Source organism: Pyrgilauda ruficollis, unplaced genomic scaffold (assembly GCF_017590135.1).
Source record: "Pyrgilauda ruficollis isolate IOZ18807 unplaced genomic scaffold, ASM1759013v1 scaffold95, whole genome shotgun sequence".
NCBI classification, from domain to species: domain Eukaryota; kingdom Metazoa; phylum Chordata; class Aves; order Passeriformes; family Passeridae; genus Pyrgilauda; species Pyrgilauda ruficollis.
The window spans coordinates 274,283-294,463 of record NW_024531599.1 but is presented as its reverse complement, the minus strand read 5'-3'; the positions used below and the strand labels follow the sequence as shown (position 1 = coordinate 294,463).

The 20,181-nt window shown below is 53.1% G+C and overlaps 2 protein-coding genes across 6 annotated transcripts in view; one reads left to right on the top strand and one right to left on the bottom strand.

Annotated features, from left to right (window-relative positions):
* Window positions 1-1,012: 1,012 nt before the first annotated feature.
* On the top strand, window positions 1,013-12,434 carry DENND2D (DENN domain containing 2D). Of its 2 annotated transcripts, XM_041489550.1 has the most exons (12): window positions 1,013-1,155; window positions 4,193-4,377; window positions 4,901-5,013; window positions 5,144-5,213; window positions 6,329-6,406; window positions 6,497-6,637; window positions 8,596-8,744; window positions 8,878-9,055; window positions 9,520-9,561; window positions 10,187-10,277; window positions 10,690-10,929; window positions 12,206-12,434. In XM_041489550.1, the coding sequence occupies exons 1-12, from the start codon at window positions 1,101-1,103 to the stop codon at window positions 12,265-12,267; spliced, it is 1,404 nt and encodes a 467-aa protein (XP_041345484.1). In that variant the 5' UTR covers window positions 1,013-1,100; the 3' UTR covers window positions 12,268-12,434. The 2 variants fall into 2 exon arrangements, with proteins under 2 accessions (XP_041345484.1, XP_041345483.1); XM_041489549.1 differs by lacking the exons at window positions 9,520-9,561; window positions 10,187-10,277; window positions 10,690-10,929; window positions 12,206-12,434 and adding an exon at window positions 9,168-9,511 and having other exon boundaries at window positions 1,035-1,155.
* A 5,798-nt stretch (window positions 12,435-18,232) lies between these two features.
* The window catches only part of CEPT1 (choline/ethanolamine phosphotransferase 1), a 32,292-nt gene continuing 30,343 nt past the window's right edge, over window positions 18,233-20,181 (bottom strand). For all 4 annotated transcript variants that reach the window (XM_041489547.1, XM_041489546.1, XM_041489548.1 and 1 more), the window contains one exon: window positions 18,233-19,042. In XM_041489547.1, the coding sequence (XP_041345481.1) occupies window positions 18,923-19,042 (120 nt within the window). In that variant the 3' untranslated portion in view covers window positions 18,233-18,922. The remainder of the gene's footprint in view (window positions 19,043-20,181) is intronic.

The window sequence follows — 20,181 nt, the reverse complement described above, 5'->3', positions numbered from 1 at the left end:
GGTCAGGACGAGCTCGCAGCCCACGGCAGGGGAATAAAGCACGGTGGAGTCACTGGAGCGGGTGATGGGCTGACTGCACCACGGCACAGAGAGAGAGACACCAAAGCATCTGTACCCTGGGGGGACGGGTCAGCGCCGGCTGAGACCCCACAGAGGCTGCGCAGGGCACTGGTCCTGGCACTGGTGGGGTCCCGGGGAAAAAATGACTTGGCGGAGGCTGGGAGGCTGAAGCAAGGTTTGGGCAACGTTGTAGCACTGGGGAATGACTGTCCCCTGTGATGCAGGGCAAACCTTGTTCCAAGTGTCCATGCCTCGATTCCCACCCACCCTGTGCCCAGTCACGCCCTGTGCCCCAGCCTAGGCCGGATCCCCACTAGGATGCCCAGCCCCGTTTGAGGGGATGCTCAGCTCCCTCTGTGTCGGGTGCTCCAGGTGTCCCCATGCCCATTCTCCTGGATGTCCCATGTCTGGCTCCTGCTGGCATCCTTATAACTCGGGGTGTTCCCAGCTCCCCCATTCCCGCTGCCTCCACGACCATCGTGCCCGCTCAGACTCAGATCCCAGTGCTCCCGGTACCCCCGTGCCCGGTGCTCCTGCTCTTCTGCAACCAGGTCTTCCTGCCTCCCCCTACTCCCAGGACCCCCGCATCCAGGTTCCACCCAGGACCTCCGTGCCAGGTGCTCCCGACTCCTCCCCAGTGCTCCCAAGGACTCCCATTCCCAGTTCTTCCCTTACCCCCATATCCTGTACTCCTGGATCGCCCATCCCCAGTTCCTCCCTTACCCCCATGTCCTGTACTCCCGGATGCCTCATCCCCAGTTCCTCCTGGCATCCCCGGCTCCCTGCTCCCCTCATTCCCGATGCTCCCGGGCCCCCCATGCCCATTTCTCCCGGTTTCCTGGGCTACCCCGTGCCCCAGTGCCCCTCTCCCCGGACGAGTCCCCCGTGCCCGGCCGGTGCCAGGTGTTGCCCGGTTCCCCGCTCCTCCTCCTCTCCGCCCCGTGCCGTCCCTCCTCCCCCGGGAAAGCGAAAGCGCGGCGGGCGGAAGCCGAGCCCTCCCCGCCGGGCCGGGGCCGCACCGGGACCGCGCCGGGGCCACCATGGCTTCCATCGGCAACTTCTTGCGACGGAGCCTGCGGCGCGCCGGCCGCCGAGGTGAGGGGCGGGAGGGGCTGCGGGAGGTGCCGGTGCCGGTGTCAGTTTCGGTGTTTGGACAGGTCCATCCCCGGTGCCGCGGCTGCGGGAGCCGAGGGCTGCCGGCGGAGCGGGGACGTTCCCGGGCAGCGCAGCGCGACTGCGCCCGGTGCAACCGGCGGCAGCGGCTCGGTCCCTCCAGCCCTGCCCGTTCGCACCCCACCCCAGGGAGCCCAGCCCGGGCCGGCTGCCCCGGGACTCACCACATCTCTTGCTCCCTTCTCGGGTGTTCGGCCCATCCCGAGAGCTGCACTCCCTCTCCCGGGAGCCCACCCCTTCCCAACTGAGCCCACCCCAGCCGCAGGCGCGGCCCCACAGATCCCCCACATCCCCGCTGGACAAGGCATCGCAGGGCATGCCGGCGCCTGGCATCTGGGACACGCGTGAGGGTATCCATGGGGGGACCCACGAGGGGGACGGTGCCCCTCAGGACAGGTGGGTGTTGCAGAGCCTTCAGAAGGCGCTGCAGAAATTGGTCGTTTGGGATTTGTGATCTTTTCCGAGATACTGAAAGGATCATCAGAGTTTTCTGGCTGCCGTATCTCAAGGCAGAACAAAGCAGGTTGTAGCAATCTATGGGCTGGGGGATCTAGTGCGCTCCCCTCCCCGTCTGTTTTGTGCTGGCTCTGGCTCCCGCATGAGCTCGATGTTGCCCGAGGTTTGATAAAGCCAAAGCCATTTCCTCTCCGCTGGGGCAGGTGGGCAGCTGGGCGGCACGGGAAGCCGAGCTCCCCCGCAAACCAGGTCGGGAAACCTTGTCACACCAGAGGTCGGGAGTTTTCCGGGAAGAAAGAAACCGGTTGTGCCACAGGCGGAGTGGAGCTGAGCGCAGCCCTCGGCGATAAGAAAAGCCCGCGGCAGCCTTTGCCCTCTCTGTGCCCGGTGGATGGAAGGGTGAAGATCCACGTCACCGCCAGCCACTTTCCATCCGGGAGTTGTGAGAGACCCCTGGCCTCCTTCCCTTCCTCGCAGGGGATGCTCTCACCCACTGCGGGGGGGCTGGGGGTGCTCCCCGAATTTTCCTGACACGGGCTATGGGAGAGTCATTGGCTCTTGAGACCCTGGCTTATGTTCCCGGGAGACGAGGCACTGCGAACCCTGCTGGTTTGGGGCAGCGCTGGGATCTCTGACGCCACATTCAGCCTGCCTGACAGTTCACTCCATACATCCCTGGAGCTCATCTTCCAGCCCTGGGATGGGAGTTCTGGTCTTGGAGGGATTTAGGCTCTGCCAGTGAGGGCTTTGCAGCCAGACCTGGCACTGCTGAGGGATCCACACTTCCACGTGTGAGAGGCAGAGCTGTAGCCTGGCAAGGCCAGGCTCTCCAGAGCAGCAGGTTTGGCTTGTTTGCTTGTAAACCCCATGGACAAAATGCAAATGCAGTCCTTGCTGAAGAGCAGATCTGTTGTTCTCTGAAATGCATAATGGGACTGGATAGGCAGGATTTAACTGCACTTTCATCTTGCCTTGGTGATGGGAAAACAGCCAATGCCAGTGTCCAACGTGGTTGGGGGACACCAGCAGCCCTCCCATGACACAGCCTTCTTCCCTGGGGTCCCCCCAACAACAATCCCCTGCCTGGGTCAGAGGTGGGAGCAGACCAAAGCTGTTGCTGGAGCATCCCAAGGAAGAGCAGGAGAAGCAATGCACATCTTGTCACCTTTTTCCTGGCCTGGAGCACCTCACTGGGCAGGTCCAGGATGATCCCCAATGAGGATAAGCCAGAGGTATCCTCAGCCAGGTCTCATCCTTCACCTGCCACAAAGGGTCCTCTTTGGGATGAATTTTGCCTTGCCAAAGAGGAAGGACCTTGTATGTGGAGGTGGGGCAGCCCCAGGGTGCACAAAGGTGTGGCTTTGAGCATCCCCCCACTCCAAGCTGGGAAAGGAATTTCTGGTGCCTGGGAAGGAACATTCTGTGATGGGACCATGAGTGTCACCTCCTCCTATGAGCCTGCGGTTCCCATCAGCTCCCAGTGACCTGGAACAAAGGCTGGAGAGGTGTTTCCAGACTAAAGGAGGTAGCTCTGGAGCTGGAGGGACATGTGGGCAGGGTGTCCACCAGCACTGCTTTTGGAGTAGGATGCCATACATGGAGAAGGATAATGGGAATAGCTGATCACAGCCATGCCTTGCCCTAACCAGCCACAACTAGAAGAGCCCAGGGACAAACTCTGGGGTCTGGGGACAAACTGCAAGAGCCAGTAATCTCATCCAGCCACATATTTATTTTCCTTGCTATTCCTAAAAGAGCAGCTCAAATTTTCTGCTCCAGCTCCCCACCATAATCAGAGATGGGACAGTTTCTGTATCAAGAACAAGGTATAAAGGGATGCAGAAATGGCCTCTGGGAGAGGGAAGAGCTGTGACATGGCCTGGCTGCAGTCTCTGTCTGGCATTTAACTCCTTTCCAGCCCTTGGGTCTCACTGTCCCACTGTGGTCATCCCAGGGCCCTTGGAGATGCTGGATGGGGCTCTTTCCCCTCCTATTCCTGGTTGTTCAGGGTGTGACTGCTGATGCTTCCCAGCTGCCCTCCCCAACCAGCCCAACAAGAACTGGGGTGTAATCTCCAGGAACTGCTTTGCTTTGGTTTAGGGAAAACCCTCGAGTAGCTCATTTGCAATCAGCAGTTCCCAGGACACCTGGCAGGGTTGGGATTCATCTGACTGGAGCTTTGGGAGGTGCTCAAACAAGATCTGGGCTGGTTTGTTGCTGTTTACTTCTCCTAAGAGGATACAATTAACTGCTATAAACGCAGTCACACACCTCCCTGCAGATCTTTAATGCAGAGTCCATCTGCTCTCCACATTCCATGTGTCCACTTTGCTCTGGGCATCCTTCTGCCCTCACTGGGCTGGGGCAAAGGAAGGCTGGGGGTGTCAGGGCACCAGGACCTGGTTCCCTTCAGCCAGTTCACATGGAACTCTGCAACTCCGCCCTTGCCCTCAGACCTTTCATTGACTCTGATCAGATTTTTTTGGGATCTTTTTGGCTTCAGAAGGAAAAGATGGGGCCTCTGCTGCAGAAAACACCCCCCCACAGGTACCACAGGGGAAGCAGGGAGAGCGAAGCTCAGTCTTCTACTCTGCTGGGCAGTTCTTCTTTGAGTACCTGGTGGTGGTGTCACTGAAGAAGATGCCAGATGGACATTATGAACCCAAGATAACCTACCAATTCCCAAAGGTATTTAGTCCTGTGTTTTTGATAAGATTAGTTTTCCACATTTAGAGGAGAAAGGGATGTTGTTCCTTCCCCATCATTAAAGCTATGGAAGGAGAAAGGTGCCCCATGCTCTTGAGTCACAGTCCCAGACCCCAGGGATTTGCCTGCCCTGGGTTGGGGTTGCTGGGACCATCTGTCCCTTCCCATGATCCCAACCAAAGGCCACAAACCTCAGGAGGAAACTCCAGGGGCTCTCCCTGGCCTCCTGACCCAAAAAGGGAGACCACAGTGGGGAAGTCACATCTCAGGGAGGTGGCACAGGAAGAGATCACAGTTTGCAGAGGGTCCCTCTGCTTTGCTTCACTGTCCAAAGTCAAAATTTGGATTTTTGGGAGGTGCTTGTCCAGACATGTGTAGGCTCCTTCTGCATCATGCAGAGCCAGGGGTTGCTTTGGGACAGACCTCATTCCACTGAATCCCACCCCATTCCTGGTGACAATGGGGACCCTCCATCTCCCTGACTCTTGGCATCACTTCCATCCAGCGCGAGAACTTGCTGAAGGGCCAGAAGGAGGAGGAGGAACGTCTCCTTCAAGCCATCCCCCTCTTCTGCTTCCCCGACGGCAACAACTGGGCACCTATCACTGAGTTCACCAGGTACCTGCCCCACTGCAGGGTCTGGGCTGGGGTCCCCACTGCTGTTGGACTCCTGAGGGCTGGAAGGACCAGCCCAGCCCAGCCCAGTCCATCCCAGCTCATCCCAGCCCCTTGTTTTCTCTCCTTGCAGCGAAACCTTTTCTTTTGTCCTGACAAACGTGGATGGCAGCAGGAAGATTGGCTACTGCAGGCGGCTGCTGGTGAGCCCTCCCCACCCCACACCCACCGGGGGTGTCACCCCCTCCCCACGGAGGGACACGTCACCTCCTGCCAGGCCCAGAGTTCAGCTTGTGGGGCCTCAGGAAGCCACCAGCCCGGCCGCAGTGATGACGAGCAGCAAGAGGGTACCCAAAGAGGTTTTTAAAGCTCTGTGCTGAGGCAAAACTCAGATGTTGGATGGAGGAAACAATGAGTGTTCACAAAGCCTGTGGATGTGGCACATGGGGATACGGTTTAGGGGTGAATGTGGTGGTGCTGGACTACTGTTGGACTTGGAGATCTTGGGGGGCTTTTCCAAACTTAACAGTTCTATGATTCCCCACTGGCTTCCATGGCTTCCCCGGCTCCTTTCCCATGTCTGCAGTAGTCAGGATGGCTGCAAATCCCACTTGGGATCAGGATGGGAATGTCAGTGCAGCCATCCAGGTACCAAGGAGATAGGAGCCCTCAGCCCCATCCCCAAAAACTGCATCTGAGCAGTGGCTGTTTCTCAACTCATGGGTTTGACCAGCTCAGGGGCTCTGAGATGCAATGGTCTTCCCTGGCTGCTGCTTTAAACAGGGACATAAATCCAGGAGGACATCCCACATACCACAGCCTGGGCAACAGCTGGATCCACCACCCCTTCATCCTGGTGAACCTTCCCATTTCGGCATCCAGGCATGAGCTCAGGCTGTTGGAACTGGATGTCTGGAGGGCTGAAAAGAGCAAACAGACCCAGGATAGTCCAGTTGGAAAGGGAAAAAAAGCCAAAGAACTTATCCCAATGGCCCTGTTGTAGCTGGTGTCAGGATTAACCCCAAGGATGGTGGGGCAGGGTGTCTTGGAGAATGTGTGCCTGGGTGAGAGGAGAGTTTGCAAATATGCCAAAGGACTTTGCACCAAAATAGTTAACAGCTTAGGCACCCAAATCACCTTCTCTGGGCACCCTCTGCTTTTCCCACATCAGCTGCATCATTGGCCTTGGCCCTAGCTTTGAAAATCTCCCAGTGAGTGACTGGAAATTTGAGGGGAGCAAGTGAGGATCCCTTTGGAGAGTGTGAGGCTGGTGCAGGGGGCTGGGAGATGCTCAAATCCTTTTCCCACACTCTTCCAGCCATCTGGGCGTGGTGTCCGACTCCCTGAGGTTTTCTGCATCATCAGCTGCCTGGGCTGCTTTGGGCTCTTCTCCAAGGTAGGGACATGGTGGCTCTGGCCCAGTGGTGGCCCTGGCAACTTCTCCTTTATCTGCTGGGGATTCCCAACTCTTATCTTTCTCACCCAGATCCTGGACGAGGTGGAGAAGAGGCGCCAGATCTCCATGGCAGTGATCTACCCCTTCATGCAGGGCCTTCGGGAATCACCCTTCCCAGCTCCAGGGAAAACTGTCACCATCAAGAGCTTCATCCCCGAGTCGGGCACAGAGGTTGGTGGGGGACCCGGGGGCACCTCCTGGTTGACATCTGGGAGCATCCTCCACCCCTGCAGCACCCAGGGATGCTGACCATAGCAGGGCAGGGTGGGTCAGGCTGCCAGGGGCCTCATTGCTCGGGAATATGGGTGTTATCTCTCTCCTGATCCAGGAGGAGAGCAGTGAGGATGAGGATGGAGCCCATCCCAAGGGCATGCTGCTCCATTTTTGAAACCTCTGCAGCTCCTCCAGCCTGAAGCTGGAGCTGGCTGTACAAAAACCTCTCCATACACTGTGCTGGGACTTGCCTTGCCCTGATGCCAGAGCAGGATGTTGTGCCAGGGGCTGGATGTAGGATGCTGTGCCAGGGCCTGGGAGGGGCCTGTTGTGCCAGGGGCTGGGAGCTGCTCCTGAGCCAGTGTCTGCTCCTCTGGCAGGCTGGGGAGCACAGTGGTGCAAGGGCTGTTCTGGGCTGCAAATTTCTTGCCAAAAGAGGTGGTCAGGCACTGGCAGCGCCTGTCCAGCACCATGGTGGAATCACCATCCCTAGAAGTGTTCAAAACACATGTGAATGTGGCACTTGGGGATGGGGGTTTGTGGTGAACATGGAGTTCATGATCTTAGAGGGCTTTTCCAGCCCTGATGATTCCATGATTGCATCATTATATTCTTCTCCGTACCACTATACTCAACTCCCAGTCTTGATTCCTGCCTGGTTTAGCCCCCCAGGCAGGTGCAGGTGTGTGACAAGCCCAGTCTTTTCATGTAGAGAAAAGATCTGATCTAGGCAAGGATGAGATGATCTCATTGCGCCCACACACAGCCCAGACTCGCACAGGCATAGCTTTTTAATTTGCTTTTTCTTTCACTTGTGGTAAAGCCAAACTGGAAAAATAGGTAAGATCCACTCTGGCACTGGGAAAAATATCCTCAATGCTGAGCATTCCATGGATGTGCCAGGGGTGGCCTGAAAGCAGGATCCCTGCTCTCTAGAGCAATTTATCAGCTGGTGGTCTAAGCAATTTCTTAATCCAGGGAGCTTGTGCAAGACTTTGCAGGTTGCTCAATGCTCTGTCCCAGGGCCATGGTTGGAAGCACAGCCTGGTGTGCCAGAGGGAGGAGGAATGAGGATGTTCCTCAAAAGAGCTGCACTCTGGGGCTCTGGGAAGGGTCTGGAGCAAGGAGATCACTGAGATCAGGAAAGGAGGGGAAATAAATCCTGAGTACTGCATGGGCTGAGATGGGCATGAGGCAGGATTTGTGCTGGAAAGGGGCTATGGAGCCCAGCCAAGCCTGATGCTGCTGGCTGGGAAAATGCTGCTTTGGTGGAAAAGCACGTGGAGAAGGGGATTTTCTTCCTGAAGGATGGGGGGAAGGGCCAGGACTGTGTCCTGAGCTTCATGGTCCTGTTAATCCTTCAGTACTCGCCATGTCTGCCTGCCATGGGGATTGATGGAATTGGGAGACTTGTGGGCAAATGAAGCTGAGTAGCCAGCCCGCCTGCAAATATCTGTTAGATCCCTCACTTTTTCATCTTAGCCAGGAATTGCCAGGCTGACCTGCCAGAGAGACATTAGAGGAAGGTTTTGTGGCATTTGTAGGAGTCATGCCCTCCCCACTCCTCCCTTCCTGGCAGCTCACAGCTGACCTCTCAGACACTGAGATGGGACATGCCACGCCCTACCAGGGACTTGGGAGCACTAGAGAAAAGAGGCATTTGGGTTAAAAATCCAGTGCCCAAATAAGGAGCCCCACAGTGCCCATCACTGATGGCTTCCCTGAGCTCTCAGCGCTGCACAGGCTGAATCTCCTGGCAGTGTGAAATGGGGTTTGTCCCTTGTACATGGACACAGTACAGATGCTGCAAACGCTGGGTCATTAATTGCTTCCAAATCACCTTCTCAGGAAGCCAGGGCAGGACAGGGGGAGTGTTGCCCCTCCTAAGCTGGGGTTCCATGGCTCTTTCTTGGCAGCTCATCGAGCTCACACGGCCTGTGGATGCCCACCTGGAGCATGTGGAGTTCCAGGCTCTGCTCCAGCGTCTCAGCCCTCACCTCATCCTGCACATCTTCGCCTCTGCCATGTTGGAGCGACGGCTCATTTTCCTGGCTGAGGAGCTGAGGTGAGTCCTGATCTCTTTATTATAAAAATGCCCATAAAAAGTGCCCTTGAAGTGGCACAGGACACAGCAGAGCTTGAGGTGGGCTGTTCCCTCCTCCCCGCCATGGTATCACCACTGGCTGCCTGTCCCACAGTGTCCTGTCTCAGTGCATCCACGCCGTGGCTGCTCTCCTGTACCCCTTCAGCTGGGCTCACACCTACATCCCCGTGGTCCCCGAGTGCCTGCTGGACACTGTGTGCTGCCCCACACCCTTCATGGTCGGCATCCAGATGCGGCACCTGGAGCGGGTCCTGGAGCAGCCAATGGAGGAGGTATTTCATCCGGAGGGGAGGGCAGCTGGATGGAGCCATCAGTGAATCCATGTCCCCAGGTTTGGCTTGGCCCTGGGGCCAGAGGCTCTGATTGTGTCCTTTTCCTACCCAGGGAGGCTGGAAATTAGGGTATCCTCCATGTCCCCTCCTGCTGGCACCTGGGGTGTTACCTCCACATTCCCCTGTGAGCTGCCCTGCCCCTGTGCTCCAGGAGCTGCTGTTGGGCTCATCTGTCTCGAAGCAGAGGAAAGCTGTGTGGGGACAAGCCACCAAACCTGCAGCAAAAATTGTCCTTGTGGGAAATGCCCTGGTCCCCCTGTCCAGGTCCCTCCTGCAGAGAGGGGCTGATCCCTCTCCTGCCACCCTCATGGGCTGGTGACACACCAGTCCCATCCCCAAATGGGTGGGAGGAAGCCCACGTGCCGTGGCAGGGCTAAACCTGCTCACTCCCTGCTCTCTTTCAGGCTCTGATAGTTGATCTCTGTGAAGGGAAGATCATCCGGGCGGTAGGTCCTCCCTGTGTGGATGTGGGGCTGGGGGTGGCCTGGATAACCCCAGGAAGGGCCTTTTCTCCTTTGGTGTCAGCTACCTGGCAGCTTCCACATTTTTAAATGGCTTCAAACTGCCAGAGGGCAGGGTTAGATGGGATTTTGGGAAGGAATTCTTCCCTGTGAGGGTGGTGAAGCCCTTGCCCAGATTGCCCATGGAAGCTGTGGCTGCCCCTGGATCCCTGGAAGTGTCCAAGGCTAAGCTGGATAGAGCTTGGAGCAATGTAGTCTAGTGGAAAATGTCCCTGCCCATGGCAGGGGGTGGAATGGGATGAGCTTTAAGGTTCTTTCTAACCCAAACCTATCTGGGATTTTGTGGTTCTATGATTTTGGGGGCAGACCCATCCTCAGTGGCACCCTCCTAGGGGGAACATCCCATGTCGGGATGTCTACAGCCACTGCTTCTGGCTTTTGAGCCAGAACAGCAGGGTCCATGCACTGGATATCCCACACCCACATCTCTGCAGGACATTGTGATGATGATTGATTAATGAGCTTTGAAAGCCCCACTGATGGGCTGCACCAGCCCATAGCCCCCTGAGCTGGATTCTGTCCAGTGCTTCACAGCCCCATTGCCTTCCAGGTGGGGGATGAGGAGGAGATCCTGCCTGGAAAGCTGCAGAACGAGATGCTGATATCTCTGAACAGGCACAACAACAACAACAACGTGCACAGTAAGGATGTCTGTGATGGTAAAAGAGCCCTGATCTGCCCTCTCCACAGCTAGAGACTTCAGCCAAGGGATTTTCCTAAAGTCACCTGGTCTGGGATGTTTCTCCCCATTTGCAGGGGTAATCCCCTGGGTTTTCCTCTGTTCTTTGAAACACAAGAGCAGGAACAGATAATCCTGATGGAAAAATGGATTTTTACTAATATTTAGAACATTAAGATGCTGCCATCGGAAAGCAACACCCTGGAAAGCCAGGGTTCCCTCGGCAAAATTAGTCTGATCCTTGATTAGGGGCAGAGGAAGGCTCTAAGCAAGTAACTCCTTGGGATACACACACGGACCAGGTTAAAATCAGCCCCTCCTGTCTGTGTTCAGAGGTCTCATCCCCACCTCTCGTGCTCCGTGTCCCCTTCCAGCCTCGGAGCAGGTGAACGCCCTGGTGTCAGAAGCCTTCGTGCACTTCTTTGTGCGGCTGGTCGGGCACTACGGCTCCCACATCAAGTGGGGCAGGAGCGGCTCCGGCAGCTTCCAGGAACGAGCCTTCTGCAAGGCCATCGCCTCCAAGAGCTGCCGCAGATTGGTGAAAAAGTTCGTGAAGACAAACATGTTTTCCCTATTTATTGAGGAAGCGGAGAAGAGCAGGATCCCACAGGAAGGTAATGGTCCCATTTCTGGTCCCCTCCCCTGGCGGGTGGGCTCTGTGGAACCCTGGGCTGGTTGGTTTAGGGGCAGAGACGCCTCGTGCCTGGTGAGGGATGGGATGCAGCCCGAGCTGGGGGTGCTCAGGGCACTGAGTAGATCCTGTTTACTCTCAATGGCCTCATTTCTCCATACCTGTCAAGCAACAAAAAAAATTTTTAAAATCCTCATTTGTGACTCCCCATCCCTGGAAGTGTCTAAGCCCACTTTGGATGGGGCTTGGAGCAAACTGATCTAGTGGAAGGTGTCTCTGCCCAGGGCAGAGTTTGGAACTGGATTAGCTTTAAGGTCTGTTCCAACTCGATCCAGCATGGGATTCTGGACTCTATGATTCATTTTAGATCTTGTCACTTGCCTGGAGCTGGGGCTGGCTCACTGGGAGCTTTGTGTAGAGGCAAACAAGCGGCAGCAGCACAAACATTTGGCTTGGGCACAGCAGCAACTGCCAGAGCCTGACTCAGCTCAGCCCCTAACTCCCTGGCAGCAGAGCTGGTCCTTTCCTCTTCCCGGGGATTTGCAGGGCTGAGCCTTCTCCCAGCCTGGGACACAGACAAATGGGCAGTGCAAGTGGAGGAAACCACACAAAAACTGTATTTCTGGATGGAGACATCCTGGGCTGGGGTCTGCCACCCCACCTGGGGCACTCCTGCTGGCACTGCCTTAGGGGCTGCTTCTCTGCCCTTTTATGTGAGACCTTATAGGGCAAACGTGGGGAGAAAGAGAGGGATGACACAATCCCTGTTTTCTTATTGTATTCCCAGTCTACATCACCATTCTTGCGTTTTGCTAGGTCTATTGCTTTTTCCCTTTCTTGCTGGTGGGAAACACAAAACTGAACAGGAGTGAACACATGGGTTAAAACCTCTGGCTAACCCAGCATAATAAAGCCTATTTTGGATGAGAGGAATGGGTGGCATTGTAACCACCCCCATTTCATAGACTTATAGAATCCCAAAATTCCAAAAAATTGGGTTGGAGGGACCTTTAAAGAGCATCTCGTTCCACCTCCTGCCATGGGGCAGGGACACCTTCCACAATCCCAGGTTGCTCCAAGCCCCATCCAACCTGCCTTGGACACTTCATTTCCATATTTCCCTGCATCCTCTGTGGGTGCAGGTTTCCATAACCCAGGACGGTTTGGGACACAAACACTTCCCAGGATTCAGGCAGGGCAGCCCTGTATCCCCCATTCCAAACACCAGCACCTCACCCATGACCTTTTTTCCTCCACAGCGTATTTCCAGCAGAAAATAATAGAGTACCATGAACAGAAGAAGCACAGAAGGGACTCCTGAAGTCCAGCGTGGGAGAAGGGGAGCAGGACTGGGATTGACACATCCCTGCCAGCAGCACCATACTGGACTCTGTTCCTGCCCACCCGGGACTCCTGAGCTGCCTGTGCAGCACTGAGCAGCCTTTCTTTCTCAGGGCATCATTGCACTGGAAAACTCTTTGCACAGAACTAGCGCCAGGCTGGGATTTCTTTCCCGATCGTGGTGGCTCCAGGGACAGACTGTGACTCCCAGTGCTTGGCCCTGCACAGTTTTTGTCCCCCCAACACCTCACACAGACAGAGGGCAGCCAGGGCTGGCTGCAGGACAACAGGGGATTAGAGTAATTATTAGAAGGGAGAAAAAAAAGGGATGAGTAGGAAATAGTGTTACTTCTCATTCAAACAAACCAGGGATTTGCAAATAAGGAACATCCCATTGCACAGTTCCTGAGGTTTTGTTATTAACAACTGGTTTATATTGTTTACTAAGCCATTGTTGAACACCAGCAGGAGCAGGTGGGGGGTTGTTAGTGGTTTCCTCTCTCTCAGCTGCTGCATCACTGGTGCCACATAGAGCCAAGTTTGGCTTTCCAAGGAAACAAAAATACTCATTTCCAGCAGGTTATTTATTTGTGCTGGAGCAAACTGTGAAGGCCACATGGCTGTGGGGTGTCAAGGGGAAACAGCCGATCAACAGCTTCAGGGAGGGAGGAAGGATTTGTTCCATCCCAGAGTAGAACGTGTCACCATCCTCCTTGGGTCTGGTCTTGGTGCCAACTTCTCTTAAAACCTCGCAATTCCTCTCTGAAATGTGAGGCCAGCAGCAGATTAAAGCTAAATGACAGTTCTCCTTTCTGAATACACTCACCCAGGAAATAAATATTGCAGCAGGGAGGCTGGGCTGGGGCTGCAGATCTGACTGGTCCCATCCACAGAAACCCAGCCCAGGTACTTCTCCCAGCAAAGGCTGGAAATGAAGGCAGAGTTTCGTTCTTCTCCTCTCTGGGATGTTACAGCCAGGCTGTCACATCACTTGGTACCCACCAGGCATCAAAATATCAAAAATATCCTGGAATCATGGAATCTCAGACTGTTTTGGGATGGAAGGGATGTTCATGATCACTCGGTTCCACACCCTGCCATGAGCACACCTTCCACACTTTCCACTATCCCAGGCTGCTCCAAGCCCCATCCAGCCTGGCCTTGGACACTTCCAGGGATCCAGGGACAGCCACAGTTTCTCTGGGCAACCTGTGCCAGGGGCTGCCCACCCTCACAGGGAACAATTTCTCCCCAGTATCCCATCTAACCCTGCCCTCTGCCTCCACCCTTGTCCTGTCACTCCAGGCCCTTGTCCACAGTCTCTCTCCATCCTTCTTGCGGTTCCTTCAGGTACTGAAAACACAGTTAGGTCACCTCAAGGTTCTCTTCTCCAGACTGAACAACACCAATTCTCAGCCTCTCCTCACAACACAGCTGCGTCATCCCTCTGAGCACCTTGATGCCTCCTCCCCTGGTTCCAAATCCAGTTTAACACAACTTCTGCAGTGCTACTGGAAGCCCCAGTGGGGGATTTTGTACAAGAACTGAAATCCACCAGGCTGCCAGTTGGCTTTTACTCTCAGAGCTGGGCAACATCCACCCAAATAAGAGAGATAAAGGATATTTATGTTTGAACCCTTTGTCCAGTCAGGTACAAATTGACAGAAACATGGCTGGACATAGGGCACAAACAGCAGTGAAAATCTCCAGCCCTGCTGAAAGAAAATTGTCAATTTTTTGTTCAGCTTCCTCATGTGTTTGGAGGGGGAAGAGGAATTATTTGTTAGGAAAAAAGGGGATTTTTGGCACTGGGGGTTTCTTCTCTGGCCCCACAAGTTCCCCCTCATGAGTAGAGAGAGCACAGGGTTAACTACAGGAAATTAAAGGTTAGTGGTATTTTTGGGGGGGGGGGGGGGTTTTTTATTTTTTTTTTTTCTTATTTCAATTGCCAGCACAAAAGCGGGGGGGGGGGGGGGGGGGGATTTATCATATTTATTTTTCATACTTCAACTGACAGCAGAAAATGGTGTGGAAAATCAAGGGCACATATCATAAACAATCCCTTTGGAAACAGCCACTTGCCTATCCTTCTCCTGCTTGTTCATTATGTTGTGAGGAGATGCCAAACCTTTTGGTTGTGAAGCCAAACACCATCTCATTGAGAAATTGGGAAGTGGTCGTCGTTTTGGGAGTAGTTCTTTTGGAAACAATTACAAATCACCCAAGGGACTGGACTATGTGATTGCTTCATTCCTCCTGGAGAAAAAACTGACAGAAAGTTATTCCTCAACTGCTGAAAACAGATACACAAAAATGCATTCTTAAATCAAAAAATATATAAATTTTCAAAATGCAGTCAGTGCTTCAGCTGCTAGGCTAGGGTGAACTTCAGCTTCAGAAGGGCAGGAGCTGCCTTAGAATGATCAAGTCCCAGAATGGTTTGAGTTGGAAGAGATGTTAATGATCACCCAGTCCCACGCCCTGCCATGGCAGGGACATCTTCCACCATCCCAGTTGCTCCAAGCCCATCCAACCTGGCCTTGGACACTGCCAGGGATTGGAGGGCAGCCACAGCTTCTCTGGGCACCTGTGCCAGGGCCTGCCCAGCCTCACAGAGAGGAGTTTCATCCTAACATGCCATCTAAAAATCTCCTATTTTAGTTTAAATCCATTCCTCCTTATTATATCACTGTTTCCTTGTGTAAAAAGACACTCTCCTTTTTTTATAGGTATTTGTTGAATTCTGGCTTTAATACCCTCCCTTTAATGCCCAAAGGGTGAACAGACTGTTTGCTGGGGACACACTGGGAAGGCTCAGCTAGGGCTGCTGGGAGCAGGGACACTGGGGCTGGGTCACATTGCAGCACATCAGCATAACCCACAGTGTATTTTTAAATCCTTCTTCCTGTTCGAGATTTGCCCAACACTTGATCCAAGCCTACAACAGTAAATAAAACAGTGCCAAGAAATGTTTCCCTGAATTGGAAAGAGCTCATCTATTCTGCTAAATTGTTAACATAGTTCCCAGCAGAGCACTGGCCAACTCACACCATCCAAATAACTTGGGGCCCGGCCGGCAGGCAGCTCAGCCCCCACTGCTGATTTGGGACTCAGTCCCTGCTATGCAGCTGCTCTGGGGAAGATAATTTCATGCTCTGGCATGTGTCACCCTCTGCCAGTGGCCTCAGTGCCAGCAAACAGTCCTGGGAGGGTTCACCCTACTGGAGCCAGCACAGGGCTGACAGCCACTGCTCCAGGGCAGGAACAGCCCCTGCTCCCACCCTACTCCCAGCCCACCTGGCCATAACCTCTGAACTGCTGTAGTCCTCACCCTCTGGAAATGATTAAACTCTGCTGCAGCTCCGTTCTACACTCACAGCTAGGTCACAGCAGCACTGGAGGTACCTGGGACAAGCTGGGTAGGATGGGAAGAGGAAAACAGTGCTTTGAAACAAAGCTGATCCTTTGATGACACAGAAAGAGGCCCTGAGGTGTCCTGACCTGCCCCTTTCCTGTGTTAAACCCCCTATCAGAGCAAGAGAACTCCTTCAGCAGTTCTTACAGAGCCAACACAACACCCAGTGGAAATTTCCAGCTTCTCTTTATAAACTGAGAGGAAAACCTGCAGAGCAGAACTGTATTGTTTTAACAGGGCGTGTTCTCAGGTGCTGCTGCTGCAGAAGTTCTCCCTCCTGTCTTCTCGACACAACAGAAAGTGAAAGGGCCCCATCATGAGATCAGGCTGAGCCCACAACTCCCCTGTCCTCAATCTAAACCCCACACACACATCTAAGGTGACCCATGGCCACAAACAAGGCAGGTGGAAAGGTCGTTATTCCATTATCTGCCACCATACCCAGAGCCACAGCAGCACTTCAGAGGGCTTGGATTGCCAGCAGTGACTGTTCCCTGATAACACTGGAACTACCTCAGCAGAGAAATGGAATTATTTATTGGCTGGAGGCACCCAAACTTCAAGGGAGTGAAAAGCTCAGAAAAAAGTGTCCTATTGCATTTCCTGAACAGCAACAGGCTTTAGCTTTGCACATGGAAGTCAGGTCCTGCACAGCCCTTTAAAGGCTTTTGTTCTTCTCCAGTCTCAAGTATTAGTAACAAATTATTTGGAGTGGCCTAATCTTAAAGCCCTGAGGACAGAGCAGGAATTTCCTTGTTTAATGGGTAAGTGGGCACGGAGGTGTTTGGTCAAAGGTTGGACTTGATGAACCACCAGACTGATTCTGATTCGAGGAAACCACTCACACTCCAGGGAGGGACTTTCCAAGCAACAGTTCTGCACCCACTTTATGCTGATGAAAGGAAACACGTGATTTGTGCAGGGCATGTTCAAACCCTTCCACTCTCTTCCCTTGCAGACTTACCTGCTGCCCTTGAAGGACAGTAGCAGAGGCCACATTGTCCAGATCAACCCTCTCCCCAGCTCACTGCTGTTAAAACTCAGTGAGTTCCCTGAATTCCACTTATATCTAAAAATGCCATTCTAGAGCTGTCATCTCATGCATGGAGATGCTCCTGGCACCAAGGTACTCGGAGCAGAGCTCCAGAACACTTGGGAGCTGCCCCAGGTGTATCAGGATGCAGGAATCAATCCCCCTCTCTGGCTCCAGCCTGGCAGGGACCCTGACAGGACCCCCAGCACAGGGCCAGGTCCCCAAAGAACTCTCAGCTGCTCTTGCCATAAAACTGCTGCTCACAAGATTCAAAGTGGGAGTGCAAGGGTGGAGTGGGAAAGCCTTACAGGAGTCTCCTCCTCATCCCAAGCATGTTCCTGATTCCCCCAGTGCCCCCAGGCTGACACATGACCTCCACCTCACTTGCTGACACGGTGCCACCTCGTGGGAAGGAACCAAGACTCTTCCAAGCACAGAAGCCACAAGACTGGGCACTTCCCTGTCCAAGGCTGAGCCGAAGGACTTGGCACGTCTGCTCCACCTGCTAGCACAGCCCAGCAGGGCCAGCCTGGTCTCTCCCCACAAACACTGCAACCACTAAACCAGAGCCACCTTCCTCCATGCCCCCTCCAGTCCTGTCCCTGCCAGGACACAAGCAAGCTCAATCTCTCAGTCCACATCAACCAGACACTGAGCACTGCACAGGGAGAGGGCACAAGGGTTTCAAACCTCTCCAAGCACTGCAGGAACTGAGTTTTCTCTCCACTTCCTGAGCACATTTTCTAATCACTGGGGTATCAAAGGAAATCCATGTCAGCGCTTCCAGGAGCTGAGGGAAGTTTTGATTTATTCTTACTGAGGTGTGAGGTTTTTTGGTTTTTGTTTTTTTTTCTGACCATGAGGTGTGTTTAATTCCTTCAGAGCCATGTCATTGTCCGCAGGCACTGCCTTGGCCTGGGCTCCCAGCACAAAGGATTTCCTTCCCACCTTCAGAGATGCTCCATGGTTCGAGGGCTGGGATTTCAGACATGGGATCCCAGCATTCCAGCTCTGTCCCCAGCAGCTTCCCCACAGCCAAGGCAGATCCTGATCCAAGTCACTCCCTGCTCGGTACTTCAGCCCCTTTGCTCAGAGCTGAAGTTCCCCTCAGTGCCAGGGCCTGTGGCACCACGTGAACTTCATTAACATGCAATTAAACTCTTCATTAATCTTAGTGTCCCTCATGCAGTTCACAACAGTTAAAATTGTATGAAAATAATGACAGAAAAAGAAACCCAAACTTACTGCACTATATAGCAAGCAAAGCTCTCAGAGATCTTGGAATGACATGATCCACATAAAAGCACTGGAAAACTACTCTCTAAACCACAGGCAGGTTTGTCATTCACAAGTCTAAGCACAAAAGAGCAACACATACATCTCAAGACAACTGTTGCTCTCAGAATTCTTGTTTATTAAGAGCAGAAATGAAATTTTGCTGAAGTTTTATACATAAAAAAGTAAACAGTAAATTTTTTTTTCTTATAGTCTTTTCCACTGAAGAAAATTGAGAAATAAGTTGTCTTTTTAGATAATGTTTATTTAAAAAAATAAAATTAATTGACAAAGATACCACACTATTTTGCATGCCGGGCACCCCTTGGCTCGCAGGACCCTGTTCAGCATGAAACCGCTTTGTCAGCAATGCACGAGCAAAAACCACCCCAGCCTGGCTCCCACTTGGCAGCTGCTGCAGCCACACAACTTAGTGAGATATCTCTGGGTTTTTACCAGCTCAAGTCTTTAGTAAATAAATTCCAAGTGGACACTAAACAAGTATTTCACTAAGAGATGATGAAATATTAAAATTAAAAGCAAGTCAGATTGCAGCTGTAATTATACTACATTAGAAACTTCAGTTGGTGGGGATCCATTCACCATAGAGAGATTAATTTGTAATCAAGGTAATTACAAAGACAGAGCATTTCCCTCCTGCATGCTTTCCCAGGCTTGGAACCAACAGAGTTGACTACATGGAAAGTTGACTAGGGTGTACTTGGAATTCACTCTCTCAGGCAGGAGACTAGTTAAGGAGTGTTACTGATAACAAAGAAGAAAAGTTATACAACATTGATTATTATAAATTACTTTGTTCTTATCTGCTTTTAGCCTTAGTCTCCTACAAGTCTTCATCCATTCCTGTAGAAACCCAACTCCTTCTCCAATCCCCTGTGGCAGCTCCCATCCCTAGTGGTGGTTCGAGTGCGTGGGGCAGCCCTTGATGCGGAACACGTGGATGTGCAGGTGGGCAGCGATCTGGTTGCACACACTGACACAGTATCGGAGCAGGTCGAACAGGGACAGGATCTGCACAGGAAAAAATCATCCACAGTTACACCCACATGTTCTTTGTGTGCCACACAGGGTGGAACAGCCCACACTCCATAACCAGAGCACTGCGCTCCATTGAGCTGAATCTCCAGCTCTGGGAATAACCACGGAATCCCAGACTGGCTTGGGATGGAAGAGACCTTAGAGCCCACCCAGCTCCACCCCTGCCATGGGCAGAGACACCTTCCACTACACCAGGTTGCTCCAAGCTCTGTCCAACCTGGCCTTGGACACTTCCAGGGATGGGGCATCACTCCCTAAAGAGTTTCTGGGAATTGTGGGCTTTCTTCCACCTAAGACAAGACAGACTCTTAATTCTACAAGCAGAAAGTGGAGAAGAGTTACAGCAGCTACAGAGATACTGTGAAATGCCCCATTAACTCTGAATGGTGATAACCACACACACATCTTTTCCCATCACATCAACACAATTTTACTGAAAGGTTAACACTGTTCCTGTACATTAAACTTGTGCATTTGTTAAGCCCAGATAAGTTGAATTTAGGATGTTTATCCGGATGGGTGCTGCAGTCATGGCAGACATTCCAGAGCTTAAGCCATAGCCAGAGCAACCTGACATTGCCCATCACAGGGACCCTGCTAACGATGCAGCAACACTCATCTGCAAAATACTCTAATATAAGCTTTGAATATCTGCTACAGTGCTTTGAAATTTTAAACTATCACAGTCATCAAGTTTGGAAGTGACCTTCAAGACCACTGAGTCCCACCATCACCCCAGAGCCACCATAATCACCCTTAACCCATGTCACCAGGTGCCACATTCAGACACCTCTTGAACACTTCCAGGTATGGTGACTCCATCACTGCCCTGGGCAATTTATTCCAATGCCTGATTATTTCTTTCAGCACTTTTTTTTTTCAAATATCCAACCTCAACTTCCCTGGCCCAGCTTGAAGCTGTTTCTTCTCGTCCTTGCCCTTGTGCCCTGGCAGCAGAGCCCGACCTCCCCTGGCTGAACCCTCCTGTCAGGGAGTTGTGCAGAGCCAGAACTTTCCTCCAGGCTGAGCCCCTACAGCTCCCTCAGCTGCTCCTGGTGCTCCAGACCCTTCCCCAGCTCTACTCCCTTCCCTGGACATGCTCCAGCCCCTCA